This window comes from Pituophis catenifer, unplaced genomic scaffold (assembly GCF_029215685.1).
Source record: "Pituophis catenifer annectens isolate HBS135680 unplaced genomic scaffold, rPitCat1.0.hap2 SCAF_7, whole genome shotgun sequence".
NCBI classification, from domain to species: Eukaryota; Metazoa; Chordata; class Lepidosauria; order Squamata; family Colubridae; genus Pituophis; species Pituophis catenifer.
In genome coordinates this window covers 89,183,604-89,206,577 of record NW_027256887.1, presented here as the reverse complement: position 1 = coordinate 89,206,577, position 22,974 = coordinate 89,183,604, and the positions used below count along the sequence as shown (strand labels likewise).

At 49.7% G+C, this 22,974-nt stretch overlaps 1 protein-coding gene across 2 annotated transcripts in view; it reads right to left on the bottom strand.

Annotated features, from left to right (window-relative positions):
• GOLGB1 (golgin B1) overlaps window positions 1-20,946 on the bottom strand; it is a 54,113-nt gene extending 33,167 nt beyond the window's left edge. The window contains exons 1-12 of one of the 2 annotated variants that reach the window (XM_070947250.1): window positions 20,781-20,946; window positions 19,167-19,319; window positions 17,610-17,765; window positions 16,635-16,775; window positions 15,661-15,783; window positions 14,714-14,827; window positions 13,567-13,969; window positions 10,849-10,934; window positions 5,526-10,384; window positions 1,986-3,924; window positions 374-555; window positions 72-153 (exon numbers count right to left, since the gene is read on the bottom strand). In XM_070947250.1, coding sequence (XP_070803351.1) covers window positions 72-153; window positions 374-555; window positions 1,986-3,924; window positions 5,526-10,384; window positions 10,849-10,934; window positions 13,567-13,969; window positions 14,714-14,827; window positions 15,661-15,783; window positions 16,635-16,775; window positions 17,610-17,765; window positions 19,167-19,319; window positions 20,781-20,870 — 8,328 coding nt within the window. In that variant the 5' untranslated portion in view covers window positions 20,871-20,946. Of the gene's footprint in view, window positions 1-71; window positions 154-373; window positions 556-1,985; window positions 3,925-5,525; window positions 10,385-10,848; window positions 10,935-13,566; window positions 13,970-14,713; window positions 14,828-15,660; window positions 15,784-16,634; window positions 16,776-17,609; window positions 17,766-19,166; window positions 19,320-20,780 lie in introns of those variants that run through there. The other variant, XM_070947249.1, reaches the window with a different exon arrangement.
• Window positions 20,947-22,974: the final 2,028 nt, after the last annotated feature.

The following is a 22,974-nucleotide window of genomic DNA, read 5'->3' as shown; positions in this document are numbered from 1 at the left end:
AAAATAAAATAAAATAAAATAAAATAAAATAAAAACATGCACCCTCCTGCCCTCCAGACTGCCTCACTCACCTCCCTCTGCTGCTTCTCTGCCGCCTGGGCGCTGCTGGGTGGGCTCTGCTGCCTGACCTGCTCCCAGCCTGCCTTTTCTTCCCTGGAAAAAACAAGCCCCAAAAGCGAAAGGAGGAAAGTCAATGGGGAGGACGGGACTTGATTCCCTTAACAACTGCAATGATCTGTTTAACGACCGTGGCAAAACAGGTTGCAAGGCCAGGAATGACTCCGAATGACTCTAAGCCTTGCTTAGAAACGGAAATTCCTGGCCCTGCAGAGGTGGTAGGTCGAGGGCTGCCTGCATGGCTCCATGGGCTCACCTGAGTTGCTGGAGCTCCAGCTCCACGGAGGTCCTCTCCTGCTTCAGCTTCTCCTGGAAGAGCTCCTGCTGCTGCTCCATCTCTTGCTTCTTCTGCTGGAGCTGGGCCTTCAAGCGGCTGATCTCGGCCGTGTCCACCCCCACCTGGAGATACTGCTGCTGGAGGTTCTTCAGCTCCTCCAGCTGGAGGACAAGGAGAGGAGAACCTGCTTGTCAAGGCTCCCGACGAGATCGACTGCTTCTCCAAAACAGGTTAAGGAAGGGGCCAAGGATCCCCCACAAAAGACTCCGACATCAATGGAAGAGAATATCTGTAGCAGCAGCTCAGGGTTGAACTGAGGGGTTCCCTGGTGCTCTCCGAGCTTGGAGGTTTTCTCGCAGGCGTTTCATGACCCAACTAGGTAGCATCATCAGAGCTGGCCCTGAAGGTGGTACCTAGTGGATCACCAAGGACCCCACAAAAGATCTCCACAAAAGGTGGCAGGAATTGGGTATGTCTACTCTGACGAAGAGAAGGATTAGGGGTGACATGCAACATAGAACGATGGCTCTGATAGCAGCGCTATCGTAACAATGATACACGTATCATAACAATATCATCGTATCACATATCTTAACAGTGATAACAATGATACACGATAGCAGAATTCCAGTATTTGAGGGGCTGCCACAAAGAAGAGGGAGTCAAGCTATTCTCCAAAGCCCCTGAGGGCAGGACAAGAAGCAATGGATGGAAACAAATCAAGGAGAGAAGCAACCTAGAACTAAGGAGAAATTTCCTGGCAGTTAGAACAATTAATCAATGGAACTGCTTGCCATCAGAAGTTGTGAATGTCCATCACTGGAAGTTTTAAGAAGATGTTGGATAACCATTTGTCTGAAGTGGTTGGACTAGCAGACCTCCAAGGTCCCTTCCAACTCTGTTATTCTATTCTGAACATCCTCAGACCTTTGATCTGCACCCAGCATGATTTTTACAGTGCTACTCCCAAGCATTCACTCCTGAAACTCAATCTAGGGACTGATCTGCTTGGGCTTCCTCACTGGAGCTCCCCCCCTACTGCAACCTTCTTGCAAAGTGGTTTTGGATTGAAATATGCAGCCCCAACATTTCTAGAGGAACAGTCTTCCTTCAGAACATCCACAGTACAAATGCATTCCTTGCTTGCATTTATGAAGTGGTTTTTTTAAAAAACTGAAGAAAAAATTTATGTTGAGTTTCCAAGACAAATGGTGGAAGAGTCCAGAAACCAGGAGATGCTGACATTTCACCCTCCATCTATTATTCTCAAAAACATCTAAAGGCAGGAGAAGAAGCAATGGATGGAAACTAAACAAGGAGGGAAGCAACCTGGAATTAAGGAGAAATTAATTCCTCCTGACAGTGAGGACAATTAACCAGTGGAACAACTTGCCTCCAGAAGTTTTGGATGCTCCATCACTGGAGGTTTCAAGGAGAGATTGGAGAAGAGCTACTTGTCTGAAACAGTATACGTTCTCCTGCTAGTGGAGGGTTACATGCCAGCATCTTCTGGTTGAAACAGAAGACCTCCAAGGTCCCTTCCGACTGTTATTCTGTTACCTTGCCCACACAGCAGAGATTCAAGACTTACCAACCGGTCTCGGTCGTTCTGCAGGGACGAGAGTGCCTTCTTGAGGCTCGACGTTTCGGCAAGACTGGAAGACACGTTGGCGGCCGACTGCAGCTTCACCTCCTCCGTCTTGCGGGATTTGTCCAGCTGGCTCAGCAGACGGTCTCTCTCAGCCTGCAGGCTGGCCATGGCCTGGGAGAAGGCCTTCACTTGGCCAGAGGCCTTCTCCAGCTCCGACGAGAGGCGAGCAAGCTGCGAGTCTTTGGATTGAAGCTGCTGGTTGAGTTTCTCCAGCTTCTCCGAGAAGCCCTTCTCTTCCGTTGAGTCTCGGAGAGTGGCGAGTTCGGAGGTCAGGCTGTCCCTCTGCTTCTCGAGGGTTGTTTGTGTCTCCTGGGCGTGGAGCTTCTCCTGATGGAGGCTTTGGACCAGCTGCCTCTGCTCTTCCAGCTCTGCAGCGTATTTCTTCTCCAGGGCCCGCCGTTCTTCGTGAGACTGATCCCAACTGTCTTGGAGAGAACTCATGGCTTTCTTGAACGACTGGATTTGGGCCTTCAAATCCTGGTTTTCTTCCGTGACCACAAGGAGGTTCTGCTCCATCTGCAGGAGGTCCTTGGCCAGCTCTGCCACCCGTTCTTCGGCTGTCTCGGTCTCATTCCGCAGGAGTCCAGTGTCGTGATGGAAGCTCTTGAGCTCTTTCTTCATCTTGGCTTCCGCGTCCTGCAACTTCTGATGAAGGCCAGCCAGCTCTTCTTCAAGGCCCACCACCTGCTGATTTGCCAGCAACAACTGCCCGCCCAAACTCTGGATTTCATCCACTTTCTCTTGCAGCTGCAACTGCAGCTCCAACATGGAACCCCCTTCCCGCAGAACCTGCATCTCATCCTGCAACTGGGAGAGGGAAGATTTGAGAGCCTTGACCTCCTGGCCCAGATTCTGCTTCTCCAGCTGCAGGGCCTCCACGGTTCGCTGTAGGTTGGCCGAACCAAGTTCAGACTCTCGCAGTTGTCCTTCCACCCCCACCTTCTCCTTCTCCAGAGCGTGGATCCGGTCAATCTGGGTTTTCAGCAGCTGCTTCTGCTGAGTGTCCTTGATGGAGATGACTTGATTCAGGTCCTCGCGATACCGTACCAGTTCGGCATCCAACTTGGCGTTCTCTGCATGCAAGTCATCCATCTGACCATGGAGGCTCCGAAGTTGCTCCTTCAAGGAATTGTTCTCCGAGGCCGCTTCCTGGATGAGCTGATCCTTTTCTAAAATGGCGGCCAGGTGACGTTGTTCCAGCTGCCTATAGTTTTCCAGGACTCTGTCCCGGTCATCTTGCAGGGAAGACATGGATTTGGTGAAGGAATCTAACTGAGCTTTGTGCTGCTTGCTCTCTTCGTAGATGTTTTTCAACTTCTCCATGAGACCGGTCACTTTCTCCTGAGATTTTGCCTTCTCAGCCTCCAAGGCCACCTTCTCAGCTTCAGCCTTGGCCATCTGGTTCTCCAACTCCTTCAGGTCTTCCTTGTGCTGTTCTTGGATTTCTAGCAGGGCTTCGGCTATGGCCTCTTCCTTGGCAGCCACAAGGCCGACAATCTTCTGCTCCTTGTCGCTCACCTCGTTGTGGAGTCTCTCTGTCAGCTCCTTGGAAGCCTGCAGATCAGCCTCCAGCTGCTCCAGACTCAACCTGCAGTCCTGAAGACTGGCCTCGTGGCTCTTCACTGTCTCTGACCTCTCAAGACGTGCCCGGTCGCAGTCTTCGAAGGAGGCCTGCAAATCGGCAAGCTGCTTTCTCAGAGACCCAAGTTCTCCTCCTTGCTGGAGAACCTGGCTCTGGGAGTGGCTCAGTAACCGCTGGACCTCTTCCAGTTGAAGTCCAAGTCTGTGCTTCTCCTCCTGGAGCAACCCGACTTCTTCTCGATGGTGCTGGAGCTCCTCCTGGGCATGAGACTCTTGGGCTGATTGGCTGCGTTCCAAGCTGCAAGCAGAAATGGCAGAATCTGAGAAGAGCCCGTATACCAGGGGTGTCAAACTCAATTTCGTTGAGGGCTACATTGGGGTTGTGTTTGACCGTAGGGGGCCCGGGGCGTGGCCAGCTCGGCGTCACTCATGTTGGGGGCACCTGTCTGTGAAAATGGGCTCCCGAGCTCAGTTTTCGGCTGCGACGGCTTCCTGCAACCCTCTGCCAGAGAAAACGGAACCCAAACTTTGTTTTCGCTGGCAGAGGCACCGTGAGCTGGTCCTTCACTGCTTCCAGGGCAGCCCAGCAGGCCAAATCCGGCCCGCAGGCCTTGAATTTGACACCTCTGCCATATACGTTCCTTTCACTTTTACTCATTGCCCTCCATCCAAACCAGCCACCTGAAATGCTAACGGAGTTCTCCACTACTAGCAGAACCATAAATAAAAGGGCTCTGGAAAATATTCCCATGAAGTTAGGGTGGAGGCTGGGCCATATTTAACTGCAGGGCATGAGGGAATCCAGAGGATTGAACCAATGGACAGTCAGAAAAGCCCAGGAAAGAAACAAGCTACTAGATCTGTTGACTTCCCTTCACAAAAAGCTTCTGAAATGTCTCAGGCCAAGGTTGGAATGAGATCCCTGGGTCAGTTTGGGTTGGACCATTGCCAGCTCAGAACGCTTTAAGGTGAAGGAGGCCCTTCTCCAATATGGAGGGGTTGGGTTTTGGTGACCCAGTGATTTTTTTTTTTACAAAGTCTCGACCTACTAAGAGAAGGAAATAGTTGTAGAGCTCAGGGTTGAATGGTGGGCTCTTTGGTGCTCTCTGAGCTTGGCTGTTTTCTTGCAGGCATCTCATGACCCAACTAGAGAACATCATCAATGTTAGAAGGAAGTGGGGTTTGTGGAGAGGAGGAAGAGGATTATGGGGTCTTTTGCTGTGCTCTGAATCTTGGTGGTTTTCTTGCAGACATTTCATGACTCAACTAGGTCACATCACCAGTGCTGGAAGCTTGTAGCACTGACGAACTTAACTTAGTTGGGTCGTGAAACATCTGCAAGAAAACCAACTCAGGGAGCACCAAGGACCCTACAGTCCTTGTCCTTCTTCTCATCCATTCCACAACCCCACTCCCTTCTAGCACTGATGATGCTACCTAGTTGGGTCATGAAACATCTGCAGGAAAATAACCAAGCTCAGAGAGCACCAAGGACCCTACACTCTCTATCTACTCCTCAATCCTTATCTATCCCGAGTTAAGTTAGCCCAAAGAGAAAGTGGACACCTCTTCTCTGCAAAGAGGTGCATCTCCAAGCCTTGACCCACAACCTGAGCCACCCGGTGGCTTCAGCATCGAAGACAGCATCAGGTAGGCAAAATAACGTCACAGTGAGCTCAAAATCCGCTTCCACTGACTCTAGTAGCTTTGCCAAGAGGACAGACTCAAATTCAACCTCAGTGACTCTCATCTCCCACGCTAAAATGAGCACAGGAGAAATGGGGGTAAGGAGATCTGCGTCCTTCCCCTTGGCTCACGTACTCTAGTTCTCCTTCTGCTAGTTATGAAAAAGTGCAAGAGCCCCAGAGGAACCCCGGAAGGGGTCAACCACTGTCTTACCTGGCCACGAGGCCTTGGAGGTCTTCCACCTGGAGAGCCGTCTTCTTGGCCTGGTCTTGCAAGGCAGCGCAGGCCTCTTCTCGGGCAGAGAGTTCCTGCTCCTTCTTCTCAATGGCCTCACTGAACTTCTTCTCCCACTGCCTGGACTCGTCTATCACCCGGTCCCTGTCGTCCTGCAGGGAGGACATGCTTCTGGTGAAGGCCGCCAGCTGAGCTAAGGTGTGGTTGAGGCTGCCCTGAAGCTGTTTGGCTTCTTGGTCCTTTTGGCGCAGGGACACCTGGAGGTCTCGTGCCGACTCCTCCGCAAACACCTGCTTTTTCCGCAAGGCCTCCAACCTCTCGTCCATGTTTCTGATCTCCTTCAGGTGCTTGGCCTTCTCTTGTTCCACATGTCTCTCCAGCTCCTTATCTTTTTGACTCAGCTGACTTCTGACCTGAGCCTGGGTGGCCTGAAGCTCCTCTTTCACCTTCAGGCTCTCCGCCACGACTCGGGCAGCTTCGCTCTGAGTATCGTCCAGCAAGACCCTGCAGGAAGCCAACTCAGCCTGGACCTTCTTGGTCTTCTCCTCTGCCTCCACCATGCTCTTCTTGGTGGTCTCCAGCTCTTTCTTGGATTCACTCTGGACGAACTCCAGGGCTTTGATGGTTCTCTCCAAGCCACTGATCTTCTCCTGGCTCTTAATGCAATCTCTCTGCAGCTGCCTCACTTCTTGCTGTTTCTCTTTCAACAATTCCTGAAGTTCTCTAGTCTGAGTCCGGCCGTTGTCTCCCTTCCAGGCGCTCTTGACTTTCTCCACGTTCTCTTTCTTCTCGGCTTCCACTTCAAGCTTCTCCCTCAACAGATGCCGCTTCTCGTCTTCCAGGAGGCTCAGGGCCCCCCGAAAACCTTCCATCTCACTGAAGAGCTGCTGGTTCTTGCTCTCCAGGTTGGCCATGTCCTGCTGGTAGTTCCCAATGCTCCCGTTCAACTCGGCCAGCTGGTTCATCAGCCTCTCTTCAAGGTCATCCTTCTCAGTTTCCAAAGCTTCTTTCAACGTCAATGCCTCAGCCAGCTGCTCCTTGGTTTGCCCACAAGCTTCCTCCATCTTGATGACCTTTTCTTGGAGAGCTTCCAATTCCTGGCCTTTCAAAGCCAGTAAGCCCTCCAGGCTTTTCTTCTCTTCCTTCAGGACCTCCAAATCCCCATGGGCCTTATTCATTTCCTCTACCGCCATCTTCCTCTTATCTTCTAGTGCCGCCATTTGTTCCTGAAGCTCTGCTACTTGTTGACTATCCCCAACTCTTTCATCACACAAGGGGCCAGCTGTGCTAAGCTCTTCCTTCTTGTCCTCAAGGCTCGGAGTGACAGTGGTGATAACTTCAGAACCTGTGTCTGGATCTCCTTCTTCCTCAGCCACCTCCTCTGAAGATGACATCATGGTGGAACCGACTACCTCGCTTCTGGCCACCATCTCCTCTTGGGTGCCTCTCTGATCTTCCTTGTTTTGCAACGTCTGCCTCAAGTTTTGGATTTCCTGCTTCAAGAGGTCCTTTTCGGCGACCAGCGCTTTCATCTCATCGGAAAGAGCCTGGCAATTCTTCTTGGAGGTCTCCAGCTCTTCTCGAAGAGCAGAATTGGTTCCACCCTGTCTACCATCCCCGGGATGGATTTCCAACCTCAGCTGCTCATTCTCTTCCTCCAACTCCAAGATCTTCTGCTGCTTGGACTTGGCAAACTTCCTCATCTTCTCCTTCATGCCTTCCATCTCCTGTTCGGCTCCCTGCAGGCGAGCTTCCCCATCCTTCTTCTCGGCTTCCACCTCTTTTAGTCTGAGGAAGAGGTCCTGCTTCTCCTGCCGGACGCTCTCCATCACCCGCTGGATCCGCTCGGCCTCATCGCTGACGTTCTCATACGACTGCAGGAGCGTCTCGTACTCCTTCTGCAGCTCCTCGTGTTTCCTCCGCCACTCGGAGAGCTCCTGGGCCTGCTTTTCCTTCAGCGAGTCCATTTCCTCCTCCAGTCTTGTCTTCTCCTGAGTCACCCCTTCCAGTGCCAACTTCAGACTCTCACAGGAACCGGTCACGTTCTGGTTTTCCACCAAGGCGTTGTCCACCGCGGAAATGAGTTTGTCCCTTTCCTCCTTGAGGGTCGCCAGTCTCTCCAACAGGACCACCTTCTCCTTGTCCAGCTCAGACGCCCGAAGCTCTACCTCTTGAAGATGGAGAGAGGTGCTTTCCAGAGCGGCCTTGGTGCCGGACAACTCGTCCTTCAGCCCCTTGCTCTCTTTCAGGGCTTCCTTCCTGGAGATGAGGGCTGCCTGCAGCTTCCTCTGGAGCTGGGCTTTGGACTGGGTCTCTGCCGATTTCACCTGCAGCTCGGCCTGCAGCTGCTGGGCTTGGTCCAACTGTCCCTGCAAAGCTTGGATCCTATTCTCCCTCTCTTGCAACTCAGCTTGGAGGCCACCCAGGGACACATTTTTATCTGCTAACTGGGAATGAAGGACTTGGATTTCTTCTCTGCTGTTGAGTTCCTTCTCCTCTTGGTGGCATCTCAGCTTCTCCTGCCTGGCGATTTCTTCCTGGCTCTCCTGCAACTCCAGCTTCAGGCTTTCCATGCTGGCTTCTGCCTGACTGCAGACAGCTTTGGCCATCTCCACTTCGGCGAGAAGTTGCTCGACCTTTTCCTGGAGGAGCAGAACCTTCTCAGACTTGGCGTCCAGTTCGCCTTCCAGATGTGTGAGGTGGGCTTCCAGTTCTCTCTTATCCGCCTGAAGCTTCTCAAAGTCAGCCTTCAGCTGGGACACAACTGAGTCTTCGGTTGCCAAGGAAGCGTGTTCTTCAATGACCTCCTGGCCAAACTCCTGCACAAGCCCTAATGCTGGACCTTCAGAAGAAACATCTCCAGCAGGTTTCTGAGGAGGGAAGCTCTCCGGGGCCTTGGAGAGCGTCTGGAGCTGGTCCTGCAGGTTCTCCTTCTCCCTGCTTTCCTGCTCAAACTGCTCTTGTAGCAACTTGTAGTCATCCTTCTGCTGCTTTAGCAGCTCGCGATAATGACGATCCTTCTCCTTGGCTTTCTTGATGGTCTCCTTCCGCGAGACCAAAGCTTCCTGCAGCTTCTTTTGGAGCTCTTCTCTCTCCTGGACCAGTGCCGAGAACTCTTCTTGGAAGGTCTTATTTCCTCCTTCCGGGCCAAGGTCAGCGTTGCTGCTTGACCTATCTGCCCCGGAATCTGCTGAGCTGGACCCCTCCAAATTCTGATCCGCCGGACTCTGTTTCTCGGGGGACAACTTGCAGTCTTTGAGCTCAGCCTGCAGGGCGTTGATCCGAAGGTCCTTCTGATGCAGGCTTTGCTGCAACTCTGCAATCACGGTCCGTGGCCACGTGCAATCTTCTTCCTCAGGGGTGACCTGTGACGTGGCTTCCTTTGCAGAGGGCAGCTGGTTCAGGGAGGCAGCCCTGCCCCGCCTTACGGGATGCCCTTGGCCGCTAGGGCTCTCAGAGGGATGTCCACCTCCTTCGTTCTCCTGAGCCAGCCCCTCCTGGCTCCCAGCTGGAAGCTCTTCCCCTCCCTTTCCTTCCTGCTCCAGCTGGCGAACCCTGCCGAGGAGCTCCTTCCTACTGAGGAGAGCAGCCTGCAGCTTCTTCCTCATGAGTTCGTTCTCCTTCCTTAGAACTTCCGCTGCTTCACTGGCGGGCAATTCCTCGGTCAGCGGCTGGCTCTCCTCTGTCTCCACCGCCTGCTCTCTGGTCTCCTTCCCTTGCTGCAAGACGCACAGCTGCTCCATCGCGCTCTTCAGCTCTTTCCCCAGCACAAACTTCTCCTCGTTGAGTTGCACCATCCGGTCAGACATGCCCACGCTGACTTCGGCCATCCTCCGTTCCCGCTCCAACACTTCCTGCTGGAGCCTCTCCACCTCCATGGAGTTTTCCGAGAGGAGCGTCGCCAGCTTGGTGGCTTCCAGCTCCTTCAAGGCCAAGGCCTGGGATTGCTCCTCGGCCTTCATGGAAGCCTCCTGCGCCTGTTCAACCAGGGCTCGGCTGTTCTGCTGCTCCTTCTGGAGCTGGCTGAGGAGGTTCCTCCTCACCGTCTCTTGCTCCGAGATTTGACGCTGGGCTTCGTCCAGGTCGTTCTGCAGAGCGACGATTTTCACGTCCTTGGATTGGGCCTCGTTTCTCAGGCTCTGAATCTGCTCCTTCAACAAACCCAGGTGAGAGATTCCACTTTCGTAGTTGGGAAGCTGCGGCTGCAGCTCTGGATGAGCAGGGATGCCTTCGGGCTGAGCTTTCAGCTCTGCGAGGAAGCAGAGTTCCTTCAGGAGGGACAAGAGCTGGTCCTGCTCTGCGTCCAGGGTCTCCGCAGCTCTGGCTGAGGCCTCCACTTGTTCCTGAAGCTGGCCAATTTCTGTGCTTTTCTCCTCCAAGATTCTCTGGTGGGTTTCCACGGCTTCCTGCTGCCTTCTTTGCAGTTCCTCGACTTCTAGCTCCAACCTGGTTATCTTCTGCAACTGCAGCCCAGAGTCTGGAGATGGTTCCTGAGCTGTTTCGTTCTCCTCTGGTCCCAAGAGCAGCCCCAAAACAGAAGGAGAGTCCTGGATGTCTACAGTGACCAGAGAGCTGCTGCTTGAGTCACTCTGGATGGGCACGGCCCCTTCTCCCTCTCTCTCGCCATCGCTCCCCTGGGGACCTCCTGCTTCGGCCTCCAGGCTGCTGGAGAGAGGAAGCTGCCCCTTGAGGAAAGCGATCTCTTCCTGGGCCTCCTGTAGTTCCAGAAGCAGGATGGACAGATCACGCTGCTTCTCCTCAGTGAAGGATTCCTGGAGATCAGGCTGTCCGTCCGGTTGGGCCAGCAGGGGCTCCTCCAGGGTCCGCTCTGCACTGGACTGAAAGAAGGAAACGAAGAAGTCATTCCTCTACAAGAAGCAGATATTTTATTTTATTATTTCGTATTTTATTATTTTATTTATTTTACCTTTCCTTATCCCAAAGGTGCTTTTTTTTCAAGAGGCCATTGGACTTTCTGGTTTTTCTTTGAAGACGTTTCGCTTCTCACCCAAGGAGCTCCTTCAGCTCTGACTGGATGGAATCCTTCCCTTCCCCACCATCCAGTCAGAGCTGAAGAAGCTTCTTGGATGAGAAGCGAAACATCTTCAAAGAAAAACCAGAAAGTCCAATGGCCTCTTGAAAAAAAGCACCTTTGGGACAACCAGGACCTGATGGATGACTGAGAATCTCCAGAGACCTTACCTTACTTTCCTTTATTTTACTACGTGCCTTCCCTGCGGTCACTTCCCAGGAAACCTGGCCTTCCCACCTCTTCTGCAAAGGTATTTACAGAAACAATTACCTGGTTCAGGGGAGGAGACGGGACTGCGGCTGTTTCCACTTCTGGCTGAGACAAGCTGAGCTCCGGGGGTCTTTCAGGGGTCTCGCCTGGGGCAGAAAACGCAACATGAGCTTTCCCTCCAAAGTGGAATCAGAGCCCCACACACACACACACCCAAGCTGAGATAAGCAGAAAACGGCCACCAAGTGAAGCCCACTCCTTAAATCTGCTCTTGGTTAAGGAGCAGCCAAACTGAGAGGCCATTTTCATTTGGCAAAAACTGAAAGGACTTAAAATCTGAAGGCTGCCACGGGCACAAGCGACATGCTGGGCTGTTCCTGAGCAGGGGATACTGACACGGTGTCAGAGTATAGTAGTATGTGCATAGTAGCATCGTAATACATAGTAGTATGGTAACAGAGGACCTGACTTAGATGAGGGAACAGAAGGGGAACAAACTTGCAAATGACACTAAGCTGGCGGGAACAGCCAACACCCCAGAAGACGAGCTCAGGATCCAAAAAGATCTTGACAGACTTGAACAATGGGCTCCAAGATCACTGCAGATGGGGACTGCGGCCAAGAAATTAAAAGACGCTTGCTCCTGGGGAGGAAAGCCATGGCAAATCTATACAGCATACTAAAAAGCAGAGACATCACCCTGCCAACAAAAGTGCGTATAGTCAAGGCTATGGTTTTCCCAGTTGCAATATATGGCTGCGAAAGTTGGACCATAAGGAAGGCTGAGCACCAAAGAATTGAGGCCTTTGAATTCTGGTGCTGGAGAAGACTCCTGCGAGTCCCCTTGGACTGCAAGGCGATCCAACCGGTCAGTCCTAGAGGAGATCAACCCTGACTGCTCTTAGAAGGCCAGATCCTGAAGAGGAAACTCAAACCCTTTGGCCACCTGATGAGAAGGAAGGACTCCCTGGAGAAGAGCCTAATGCTGGGAACGATGGAGGGCAAAAGAAGAAGGGGACGGCAGAGAAGGAGGTGGCTGGATGGAGTCACCGAAGCAGTCGGCGTGAGCTTCAATGGACTCCAGAGGATGATAGAGGACAGGAAGGCAAGTTTTCCATGGAGTCGCGATGGGTCGGACTCAACTTCGTAACTAACAACAACAATAATCCAACAACATGAAGTTTAATGTGGAGAAAAGCAAGGTTTTACACTTGGGCAGGAAAAAACCCAAAGGTACAAGTACAAATTAGGCGAAACCTGGCACAAAAACTGTGAGAGGGACCTTGGAATCCTAGAGGACGATCCCTTAAACGTGAGCCAGCCGTGTGCAGCAGCAGCAGCCAAAAAAGATAATATAATCCTTGGTTGTATAAAGAGAGGCTGAGAATCAAAAACGCATGAAGCATTAGAACCGCTTTATAAAGCCTTAGTAAGGCCACACCTGGAATACTTGCATCCAGTTTTGCTCACGTTACACAAAAGATCTTGAGACCTTGGAAAAAGTGCAGAGAGGCACGAGAAAGATGATTAGGGGGCTGGAGGCTAAAACCTATAAAGAACGGCTGGAGGATTTGGGTTTGGCCAGTCTAGAGAAAAGAAGGACTAAGGGGGACATTCCAGCAGCATTCCAGTATTTGAGGGGCTGCCACAAAGAAGAGGGGGTCAGTCTATTCTCCAAAGCACCAGAAGGCAGGACAAGAAACGATGGATGGAGGCTAAAAAAGGGTAGAAGCAACCTGGAATTAAGGAGAAACTTCCTAACAGTGAGGACAATTAACTAGTGGAACTCCTTGCCACCAGAAGTTGTGGGAGCTTCATCACTGGAGGTTTTCAAGAAGAGACTGGACAGCCATTTGTCTGAAACAGCACAGGGTCTCCTGCTTGAGAAGTGGGTTGGACTAGAGGACCTCCAAGGCCCCTGCCAGCTCTATTCCGATTGAATGGTTGACATTTTACAATCAATCAAAATGTGGGGATGAGTGTTGCTAACAGCCTAACCAGAAAAAAGCACCAGCTTTTTGCACCAGTTGCACCACCAACTAACGGCCTTAGGACAGCCCCTGACCTCCTCTCCTTCCGCCGCGAATTGAAGACGTGGCTCTTTCATCAAATGGGCTGATCCGTAGGGGTGATTTTAAATAATTTTAATCAATTTTTAATTGGATTTTTAATGTTTATGTAATTTTTGTTCCGTTCTTTGTAAGCCGCCCCGAGTCCTTCGGGAGAAGGGCGGCATATAAATTACATACATACATACATACATACATACATACATACATACATACATAAATAGCTGATGGAGAATCTGTCCAGGTATCTCGGGAATAGAATGAGGATCCCTGGGAACAGACATACTTTCATTACTGGGTTTACTCTCTATTTATATACTTATTACCTTGCCCTGTCAGTGTTCCTGGGACTGTTCTTGGTTCCTTCATTCGACTGTTGTTTATTGGACTGAATTGGTAAGCTCCTTGAATCCAGCAGTAAACAATACCCCAATTAGGAATCACCAACTCAGACAAACAATCGAACAGTAAACAATAGCCTGATCACGAAGAACACTGCCACTAGTATGTAAACAGAGAGCAAACCTCCCTTCCAGCACTGATGATGTTCCCTAGTTGGGTTATAAAACGTCTGCAAGAGAATCACCCAGCTCAGAGAGCAACCAAGGACCCCACATTTCAACCCTGAGCTACAAATATTCTCTTCTGTTACTTTGATTCCTTCAGGAGGACATCGCTGCTTCCTTACAGACAGGTTTTTTCCCCTGACCTTGCGTGGTAGAAGGGTCGTCAGGCAGGCTCTCCGGTGGCGCATCCCCCTTCTGCCGCAGCCGGGCGTTCTCCGCTTGGACAGCCTCGTAACTGGCATGGAGGTCCTGCTCCGCTTTCTGAAGCTCGACCATCTCCTCGTTCTTCTCGGCCACCTCCAGGGCGTGCCTGGCCTCCTCGGCCTGCCTCTCCTGCTCTCGCTCGGCCTGGGCTGCTCTCGCCTGGGCCAGCTCTTGGCTCAGCTCTTGAACCTCCTCCTGGCTCTGCTGGAAGGCCGTCTTCTGCTCGGCCAGCTCCAGCTCCAGCCTCCTGACCAGGTTTAGGGATTCCTCCTGGGCAGAAGCCAGGGTGCTTCTGGAGGTGTCCAGCTCTGCTTCTGCCTTTTGCAGCTTCTCCAGGAGATTCTAGGGAAGAGAAAGACGGAAGCGTGGAGCTCAGCCAGAGATAGGAAGGACACCATCTTCATTGAGGAGAAGACAACAGAAAATGGACAACAGAGGAATTCTGGTGGGGGGAGGGAATCAGTCATTTCCCCCTCTTAGGTGGGGTTATATGTGGGGGTAGAAGAAGGGAGCTATGCGCATAGAAGTTGCAAAAGCCAGATTGCTGGATGGATGGATGGTTTACTCCACATCCTGACAATGCAGCCAAGATGACCCAGGGAGGAAATATCAAATCCAGGAAAACTGTTGCCTCTAATGTAAATGAGTTTTCTTAAAAAGATATTTTACGACACAATAGAAGTTTTTTTTAAAAAATGAAAACTAATATAAAAAGGGATTTTTAAAAAAAAAACAAAAAGGAAGGAAAGGTAGAACGTTGGCTCTTCCTTGCATCAAGGAATTGCCACCTCTTTCCCCTCTAACCCTTTCTAATCCTTAAATCCCTAAATCACCAGCTCTGTCTTTTTGTTCTTTCAGCAAAAAGTCCAGCTCTAGGTTTCCGTTTTTTTAAAAAACAAAGTCTTAAATGTTTGTTTGTTTGTTTGTTTCCCTGACCGCACGATCATGTTAAAAACTTGGATTTGCTTTATTTAAAAGTCAGGAAGTAATTCTGCTCCTGGATGTGTGTATTTTTTTTTTTTTTTTTTTTGCAAACTTAAAATTGCAATAAAAGGCGATTTTTGTCGGGATACCCAGGGGCGATACCTGCTTTTCTTCCTGAGACCTGTTCAGTTCCTGCTGGAGCAATTCGACCACCTGCGTCCGGCCCAGCAAAGCCTCCTCCTGTTCTTCCACCTTTCGCTGCAGCTGCCTCAGATTCTATTGTGGGGGAGGGAGGAAAGAGAGAGAGAGACCCCAAAAGGCCCAGGTTCAAAAGCCACGAGACTAAAATACAGATTTCTCACTGCCGGCTTTGCCTCTGGCCAGATATAAGGAGTCCTCGGCTTACGACCACAACTGAGCCCAAAATTTCTGTGGTTAAGTGAGACCTTTGTTCAGTGAGTTTTGTCAAGAGGAACTGGCAGAGACATGGTAACAAGGCCAGCCAATGAATAGGCATAGCAACTAAATCAGCCAATTGGGAGCTGAGACGGACTAGAGCTCTCAGGGCGTGTCTTAGTCTGCAGCTTCTGAGTCTGTGCAGAGAAACTGAAACTAGTCTGCTGCTGGAACTGAAAGCAATCTCTCCTCTGCCTGTGAATCTGCTGTTGGTATTGTAAATTTACTTCATGTATTATTGTGTATATAAAGAAGTTAATGAATCCTGCTGCATCAGTCTGCCTGTGTGTGCTTTCTGGATTTAATTTCTGCAAGAAACTCTGACATGCTTTGCCCCGTTTTACGACCTTCCTTGCCACAGTGGTTACGTGAATCGTTGCAGTTGGTAACTCAGTCCTTAAGCGAATCCGGCTTCCCTGTGGACTTCGTCAGAAGGTCGCAAAAGGGGATCACGTGACACACACACAGGGATGCTGCAACCGTCATAAATAGGAGCCAGTTGCCGAGCGTCCGAATTTTGATCCCGTGACTATGGGGATGCTGCAACGGTCGTAAATGTGAAACACAGTTGTCCCTTTTTTTCAGTGCCGTTGTAACTCTGAGTGGCCCCTACTACCTGTAAATCTTTGGCAGCTTTCCCGAAGCCAACCCACCTGCTGCATTTCTGCTTCGCGGGCTGACCAGGCCTCTACCTGGTGGATTTCTGCCTGATGCTGGAGAGCCTGTTCTTCGCGGAGTGACTCTTTCTCCAGCACTTCCCTTTGAAGGGAGCTGATCTGCCGAGAGAAGAATGAAATAAAACGAGGATTATAATGGGGGAAGCCTCAGGAGAGTCGCTGGAGCCCCCGGGGCAGAAAAGAGACAATGCTAAAATAATCCCTTTCCATGGGCAGCCTGGAAGTTGGGAAAATGCTTTTGGTTCAAATGTACCAGGCACCTGGAGGCGAAACTCTCCCACGCAGGGTTATCTCTCATTCACCAGGTGCCTCGTGAGAGGCTGCGGCTCTTCTTTTCTGCATTATTATATTCACCTCCCACCTTTATTCTTTCTACAGCTAAGGTGGGGAAGATGTCCAACGCACCTTCCTCCTTCTTCTGTTGTCCCCACAACAACCCTGTGAGATGGGTTGGCAGAGAGAGAGAGAGAAGGTGATTGGGCTAAAGGCACCCAGGTGGCTTTCACGCCTAAGGCGGGACTAGAACTCACCATCTCCTGGTGATTGGCCCAAAGTCACACAGTCAATTCTCATCTCTAATGAAGGACTAGAACTCACCGTCTCCTGGTGATTGGCCATCACAATCCTGGTGATTGGCCCAAAGCCAGCTTTCATGCCTAAGGCAGGACTAGAATTCACATTCTCCTGCTCTCTAGCCTGGCGCCTTAACCACGAGACCAAAACTGGCAACATGCTTCAGCAGGCAACTTTGGACCACAATTTCAAACTGTGTACGGAAACGCCGAAGCATTGCTGGACAAGTTATAGGAATTTCACAGGAGAAAACACCTAGAAATCTATAATGTACAGTCCTTGGTTTTATGGTTCCCTTGCCAATATTAGTCTGAGAAGATCCCAAGAGGTCAGAAAACCCCCCAAAAAAGCCCAGATGGGCATCGCGGATTCCCCACCTGGGCCTGGGCATCCCCGAGTCTTCCCGTCGCTTCCTCCAGCTGCCCTCGGAGTTCCGTCACCGTTTCTTCCTGCTCCTGAAGCTGCCTCCTGAGGACGCCCGTCTCGTCCACCATCCTGTCGCTTAGGCCGTGGTCACCCTGATGGCACCGAAGACAGGCAGGAGTTTTGGGAGAAGATTTAGGCAGTCCTGGACTTTTCAAAAGTTGTCATGTTTTAACAGATTAACGAAGTTGGAAGGGACCTTATAGGTCATCTAGTCCAACCCCCACCCACCCACCCAAGCAGGAGACCCTACACCATTTTTGACAGAGGGCAGTCCAGTCTCTTCTTGAAAGCCTCCAGTGATGAAGCTCCCACAACTTCTGAAGGCAGCTTCTGTTCCATCTGTTGATTGTTCTAACTGTCAGAAAATTTCTCCTTATTTCTAGGTTGAATCTCTCCTTGATCAGTTTCCATCCGTTATTCCATTATTATTATTCCATTATACTCCATTATTGTCTGGACTTCAGGTGCTTTGGAAAATAGCTTGACCCCCTTCCTCTCTGTGGTACCCCCTCAAATATTGGAACCCTGCTCTCAGGTCTCCCCTGGTCCTTCTCTTCGCTAGACTAGCCATGCCCAGTTCCTGCAACTGTTCATCGTATGTTTTAGCCTCCAGTCCCTTCATCATCCTGGTTGCTCTTCTCTGCACTCTTTCTAGAGTCTCAACATCTTTTTTATAGCATGGCGACCAAAACTGGATGCAGGATTCTAGGTGTCCTGAATCCATGTGTTTATTGGAAGGGATAAGTTTGCCAGTGGAAGTGGGCAGAGGGTCTCTGGACGGGAAGGGGCTACATGGCTGAATGGGACTCTCTCACTCAGCCAAGAAAGACATTCGCAGGACAGCCACTCCCTCGTCCCATGTGGGACGTTTCGGACACCCGGCTTGGAGATGGTGCCTTGGTCCCTGCGGAGGGGAGGGGGCTCACCTGGACAGGAGGCGGGGGCCCTTCCGGCTGCCCCTCGGCAGGTGCTGCCCTTCCCTGGGCCGTCAGCTCCTCGATGCGCTTGTTCAGGTTGGCCACCTTCACTTTAGCCTGCAGCTTCAGCTTCAGCAGTTTCGCATCGGCTGCCTGCCTCTCCTCCTGCAGGGGAACCATGACGTCACACACAGGGCCAGAGCTACGGGGGCGTGAGGGGCAGGGGTGACCCTTGCAGGAGGATGCCCAGAGGGGTTTGGGGAAGAGAGGGCTGTCCTCTGCATCAGGTGAACAAAAGATCCAGGGAAGCCCTTTCGGCCCAGAAGGAAAAGCTCATTGCCTGGGGGTGTTTGGGGGCGATTCCTGCAGGGCCAGGTTACTTCTCCTCTCTTGTGTATTTATTGATGGATTTATATCCCACCTTTATTACTTTTACAAATGACTCAAGGTGAGAACATACCCAGCACACCTTCCTCCAATCTTCCCTCCCGTAAGGTGGGTTGAGCTGAGAGAGGACTGGCCCAGAGTCAGCCAGCCAGCTCTCATGTCTAAAGTAGGACTAGAATTCACCGTCTCCTGGTGATTGACTCAAGTCACCTAGCCGGCTTTATTTATGGCATTTATTTTTTTTTACTAAAACCACTATTTACTTCTCTTTTTCTGCAAGAACACCTCATAGCAAACTGAGGATCTACTTAAACAATCATGGTATTCATTTAACAAGTGCCACACAAAAGGCCATCCAATCAGGTCCGGTCACTTGATGACCTGCTCTACGACCGTCACAACTTACGATCGGAATAGGCAGGCTCCATTACAGTCCTAAGTCAAGGACCCCCTGTGGCTGAACTAAAAATATAATAATTTTACAGTTGCCAAACACTTCGCGTGAAAAATTTCTAGCCCGTTTTTTTTTTTTTTAATTTCCTTCTAGGGAATTGCTTTTCGGCTTTTAAATATAGCAAGCCCACCCATGCTAATTTTCCTATGTTCCCCCCCCCCCCACCTTCCCCAAAATGCAGCAGGAAATAGTGGAGCAACCTTGTCCAAGTGTAGCAGCCCAGTTGGGGGCCAGATGCAGCCCATTGCTGATGGCTGCTAAAACTCCCATCCCACCCACCCATTAACTTGTTTAAGTTCATCCTTTATTCCAGGGGTCTCCAACCTTGGCAACTTTAAGACTTGTGGACTTCAACTTCCAGAATTCCTCAGCCAGCTGGCTGAGGAATTCTGGGAGTTGAAGTCCACAAGTCTTAAAGTTGCCAAGGTTGGAGACCCCTGCTTTATTCAATACAGGGTATTTGTTGCCGAAAACCAGAAGTAAACACTGGTTATCATAAATATAGCCAGTTGAATGAATTTGAGCCAATCACCAGGAGATCGGGAGTTCTAGTCCCGGCTTAGGCATGAAAGCCAACTGGGTGACTTTGGGCCAATCCCCAGGAGGCTGTGAGTTCTAGTCCCACCTTAACACACACACACACACACACACACACACACACACACACACACACACACAAACGGAAGCTCCTATCCAGGAGAAAGAGGGCCCCGCTTTCCACCCACCTGAAGCACGGCCTCCTTCTGATGGAGCTGAGCGTCCTTCTCCCGCACCAGGGTCTTCAGCTGTGCCACCAGCTTCTCCATGTGGGCCAGCCGTTCCAGGACGTCTTCTGGGGTCTCCTCCCCATTCTGCTGGCTGGATTCAAACTCCGGTCCCTGCGGAGGAGGAGAAAAAAAAAAAACAGGAAGCAGAAGCCCTTAAGTCACCCCCGTAGCTTTTCAAGCTCTCGGTCCCCAAACAAGGGTTGGTGTCACATGAATGTCCGAGAAGGGACTCGCCATTCATTTAGTGCTCCTAGGGGGGTTGAGATGCAAAGGAGGCCAGACACAATGCCCAGGTCGCTTTGGCTGTCGCTTTTGTGAAAGGCCCAAACCCAGTGGTGAAATCCAAATTTTTTTACTACTGGTTCTGTGGGCGTGGCTTGGTGGGTGTGGCAGTGGAAGGATACTGCAAAATCCCCATTCCCATCCCACTCCTGGGGGAAGGATATTGCAAAATCTCCATTCCCATCCCACTCTGGGGCCAGCCAGAGGTGGCATTTGCCAGTTCTCTGAACTACTCAAAATTTCCGCTACCGGTTCTCCAGAACCTGTCAGAACCTGCTGGATTTCACCCCTGGGTCAACCTCTATATTCTGCCACAAATGACCAAGTCTCAAAGATTTAAAAACCTACCTGTTTCCTCTGAAGCTGAGGGCTAAGATGACTAAATTAAACTAAAAATTAAAATTAAATATAAATGTGGAATAGGTTGCCTGTTACAGATTATTAAGTGGTGCTAACTGCTGCTTTATTTATTTATCCTCTTTTAATGACCCCATAATCCCTTGCGCGGTGAAGTCAGGGCATCTGGATAGAGCTAGCAGAGTGTTTTACTGGCCAGATGCCCTTCCTGTCACCAATGAGGAGTTTTGTTCAGCAGATCTATTCTCATTGTGCCCAGTAGACAGAAATATCTGCCTCTACCTAGAATTGAACTCACAGCCTCCTGATTGCGAGGCGAGAGCTCCACCACCAGGCCACCGCATCACTGCTTTATTTATCCTATGTAAATAGGTTGCCCTTTATTTATACTCGTATATGTTGCCCATCTCACTGATAAGGTGACTCTGGGCAGCTCCAGTTGACTCAAGATCGTTTTATCTCTAGTTAATTAATTTAAAGTGTTTATACAGCCACTCAGTTTTATAGCAGTTGCTTTGTCAATGTTCCACCATCCAAGTGACTCGAGAACAATTAAGAATGCTGGCTTTGAATAAAAGGAGGCCTGTAATTGTAGGTTGACTTGCATCAAAGCAAGGAGAGATCCAACCTAGGATTAAGAAGAAATTTCTTTGAAGTGGGAACAATTAACCAGTGGAACAGCTTGCCACCAGAAGTTGTGGGTGCTGCATCACTGGAGGTTTTTAAGAAGAGACTGGGCAGCCACTTCTCTCAAATTGTACAGGGTTTCCTGCTTGAGCAGGGGGTTGGACTAGAAGACCTCCAAGGTCCCTTCCAGCTCTCTTCTGATTGAAGCTGTGGGTGCTCCATTACTGGAGGCTTCTAAGAAGAGATTGGGTTGGATTGGGCAACTTTCTCTTGCCAAACTGGTCCGGGACAGAACAGGCGACTTACAGCGGGGGACGGTGCCGTCCCACCATCTTCTCCTTCCCCGGAGAGCTCGTGCAGGACAGTGCTGGCCAGCCCTGACAAACGGCTGAGCATCTTCACCCTCCAGGCAACCAGCGGCACAGGGGGAGGAGGAGTAGGAGGTCGGCTGGAGCATAAAAGGAGCACAGAAGGTCCAGAGAAGGAAGGAGTCACAGCTTGCAAGCCGCCGGGGTCTCCGATAGGCTGCCCAGGTGCACGTTGGTTTCTTCCTTGGCGGGCACTCAGCTGCTTTGGCCGATAGTTTTTCTGCAACAACAATCATAATTTAACCCAAAGTAAAAGCTAACACACTACACAGCTCTGTGTTTATGTCCCAGAGTAAAAGATATCCTGTGCACATCCTTAGAAAACATAGAAGAAAACATGCAACTCAGCCTTTGTTTGGATAATTTATTCACTTTCGGTTTCTACAGCCACCCCAACTCAGCCAAGTGACTCTGGGTGAAATGTGCCCATTGCCCAGGGGAAAAAAGACCCAGGGGTCCTGGAAAAAACATTCCGGCAAATCAGTGTGTAGCCCACAGTTTGGGAAGCCTGCAATGAATGCACAAACCCTTGGCAGCCATTTCGTGAGAGCGCCCGCAAGGCGCTCCCCAAATCCCATCCATTCTGTGCTCTCACGCTGCCAAGGCTAGGTAAAAGAGCCATCACCGGGAAGGGACGTTCTAACACGGTTAAACTGCCAGAATCCTGAAGAGTCACAGTACGTTCTGGTGGAAGCAGAGGAAGTTCCAAGCAAGGCGCTAGTCCTCATGAGATCTGAGTCATGTAATCTCACAGAGGGCTTCAAAGCAAAGAACAGAGTCAGCTTTTAAGTCGCTGCTAAAGCCAGGATTCAAATGAGGTATAAGTGGCACAGGAGTATCATACACCGTAGAGTCACAAATTGATGTGCCTCCCAATCGATTCCAATAGGAATCGATTGATAAAAAGCCTTCAAGTTAATGAGCTAGCCCTAGTTCCAATCTGAGTATGGCCCTAAAGGAACAGATGTGCAAGGGGGCACATATGGTTCATGCCATTTATTTGAGTATATGGTCATACACAAATTGGGACTAGGGCCAGATCATTACCTTGAGGGCCAGAATGCTTTCTATAAATTGATAGAAAAGGAAGGTATGATGAGTAATCTGTCTGTCTGTCTGTCTACATCTATCTTTTCTATCTATCTATCTATCTATCTATCTATCTACCTACCTACCTACCTACCTACCTACCTACCTATCTATCTATCTATCTATCTATATCAGTAGTGGGTTTCAAAAAATTTTACTACCAGTTCTGTGGATGTGGCTTGGTGGGTGTGGTAAATTCCTGGAGCAAATTTTTTTCCTTGTGCTAATCAAGCTATGCTGAAAATGAAAGTAAAGCAGGCTTTTGCGGTTTACTGCAATGCAAAATTAGGCAGAGGCAGAGGGAGATTTCGTTTTTCTTCTTTTTCCTCATTAAAAAAGGTAGGTACAAACAATGGAAAATTTAGGGCAAAAGAGGAGAGTTCAAGATTTTAAAACACAAAAGAAAAAAGGAGAAAGAAAAAGACAAAAATAAAAATGGGAAGGGAGAAAAAGAAATGAAAGAGAAAGATGTTATACATATTTAGAATTGAAATATGAATAGTAGTAAGAAATAAATGGGAAATCATGATTGTAAAAATGAAATGAATAATAATTGGAATGTCTGTATTTTTGAAATCTAGACAATGATAAGTTTTTTTTTGGTTTTTTTTTTAGAAATATGTATAAACTGTAAATTGAAATACCTTTAATGGTATATGGTGATGAAAGTAAAAACGGTTTAAGTTGTAGCTTGGATAACAGCTAGAACATTTTAAAATTTAATTAGGGAAATTGTAACAATTGAAATATTTTTAATTATATATTGCGATGAAAGTAGAAATGATTAAGTTGTGATTTGGAGGATTATATGGGCAAAACTATTTGGGTTATTGGGAGAGTTTAAGATGTGAAAATGAGTAACATAACGGGAAAGCTCTATTTAACTAGGGAATTGTAATAATTGAGATGCTATTAATTGTATATTGTGTTGAAAGCAGAAATGGTTAAGTTGTGGTTTGGAGAAATATATGGGGGAAATATATATATGGTTTATTATTATTGGTAAATATAATTAATTGATTTGTGAGAAATTGGATTGCATG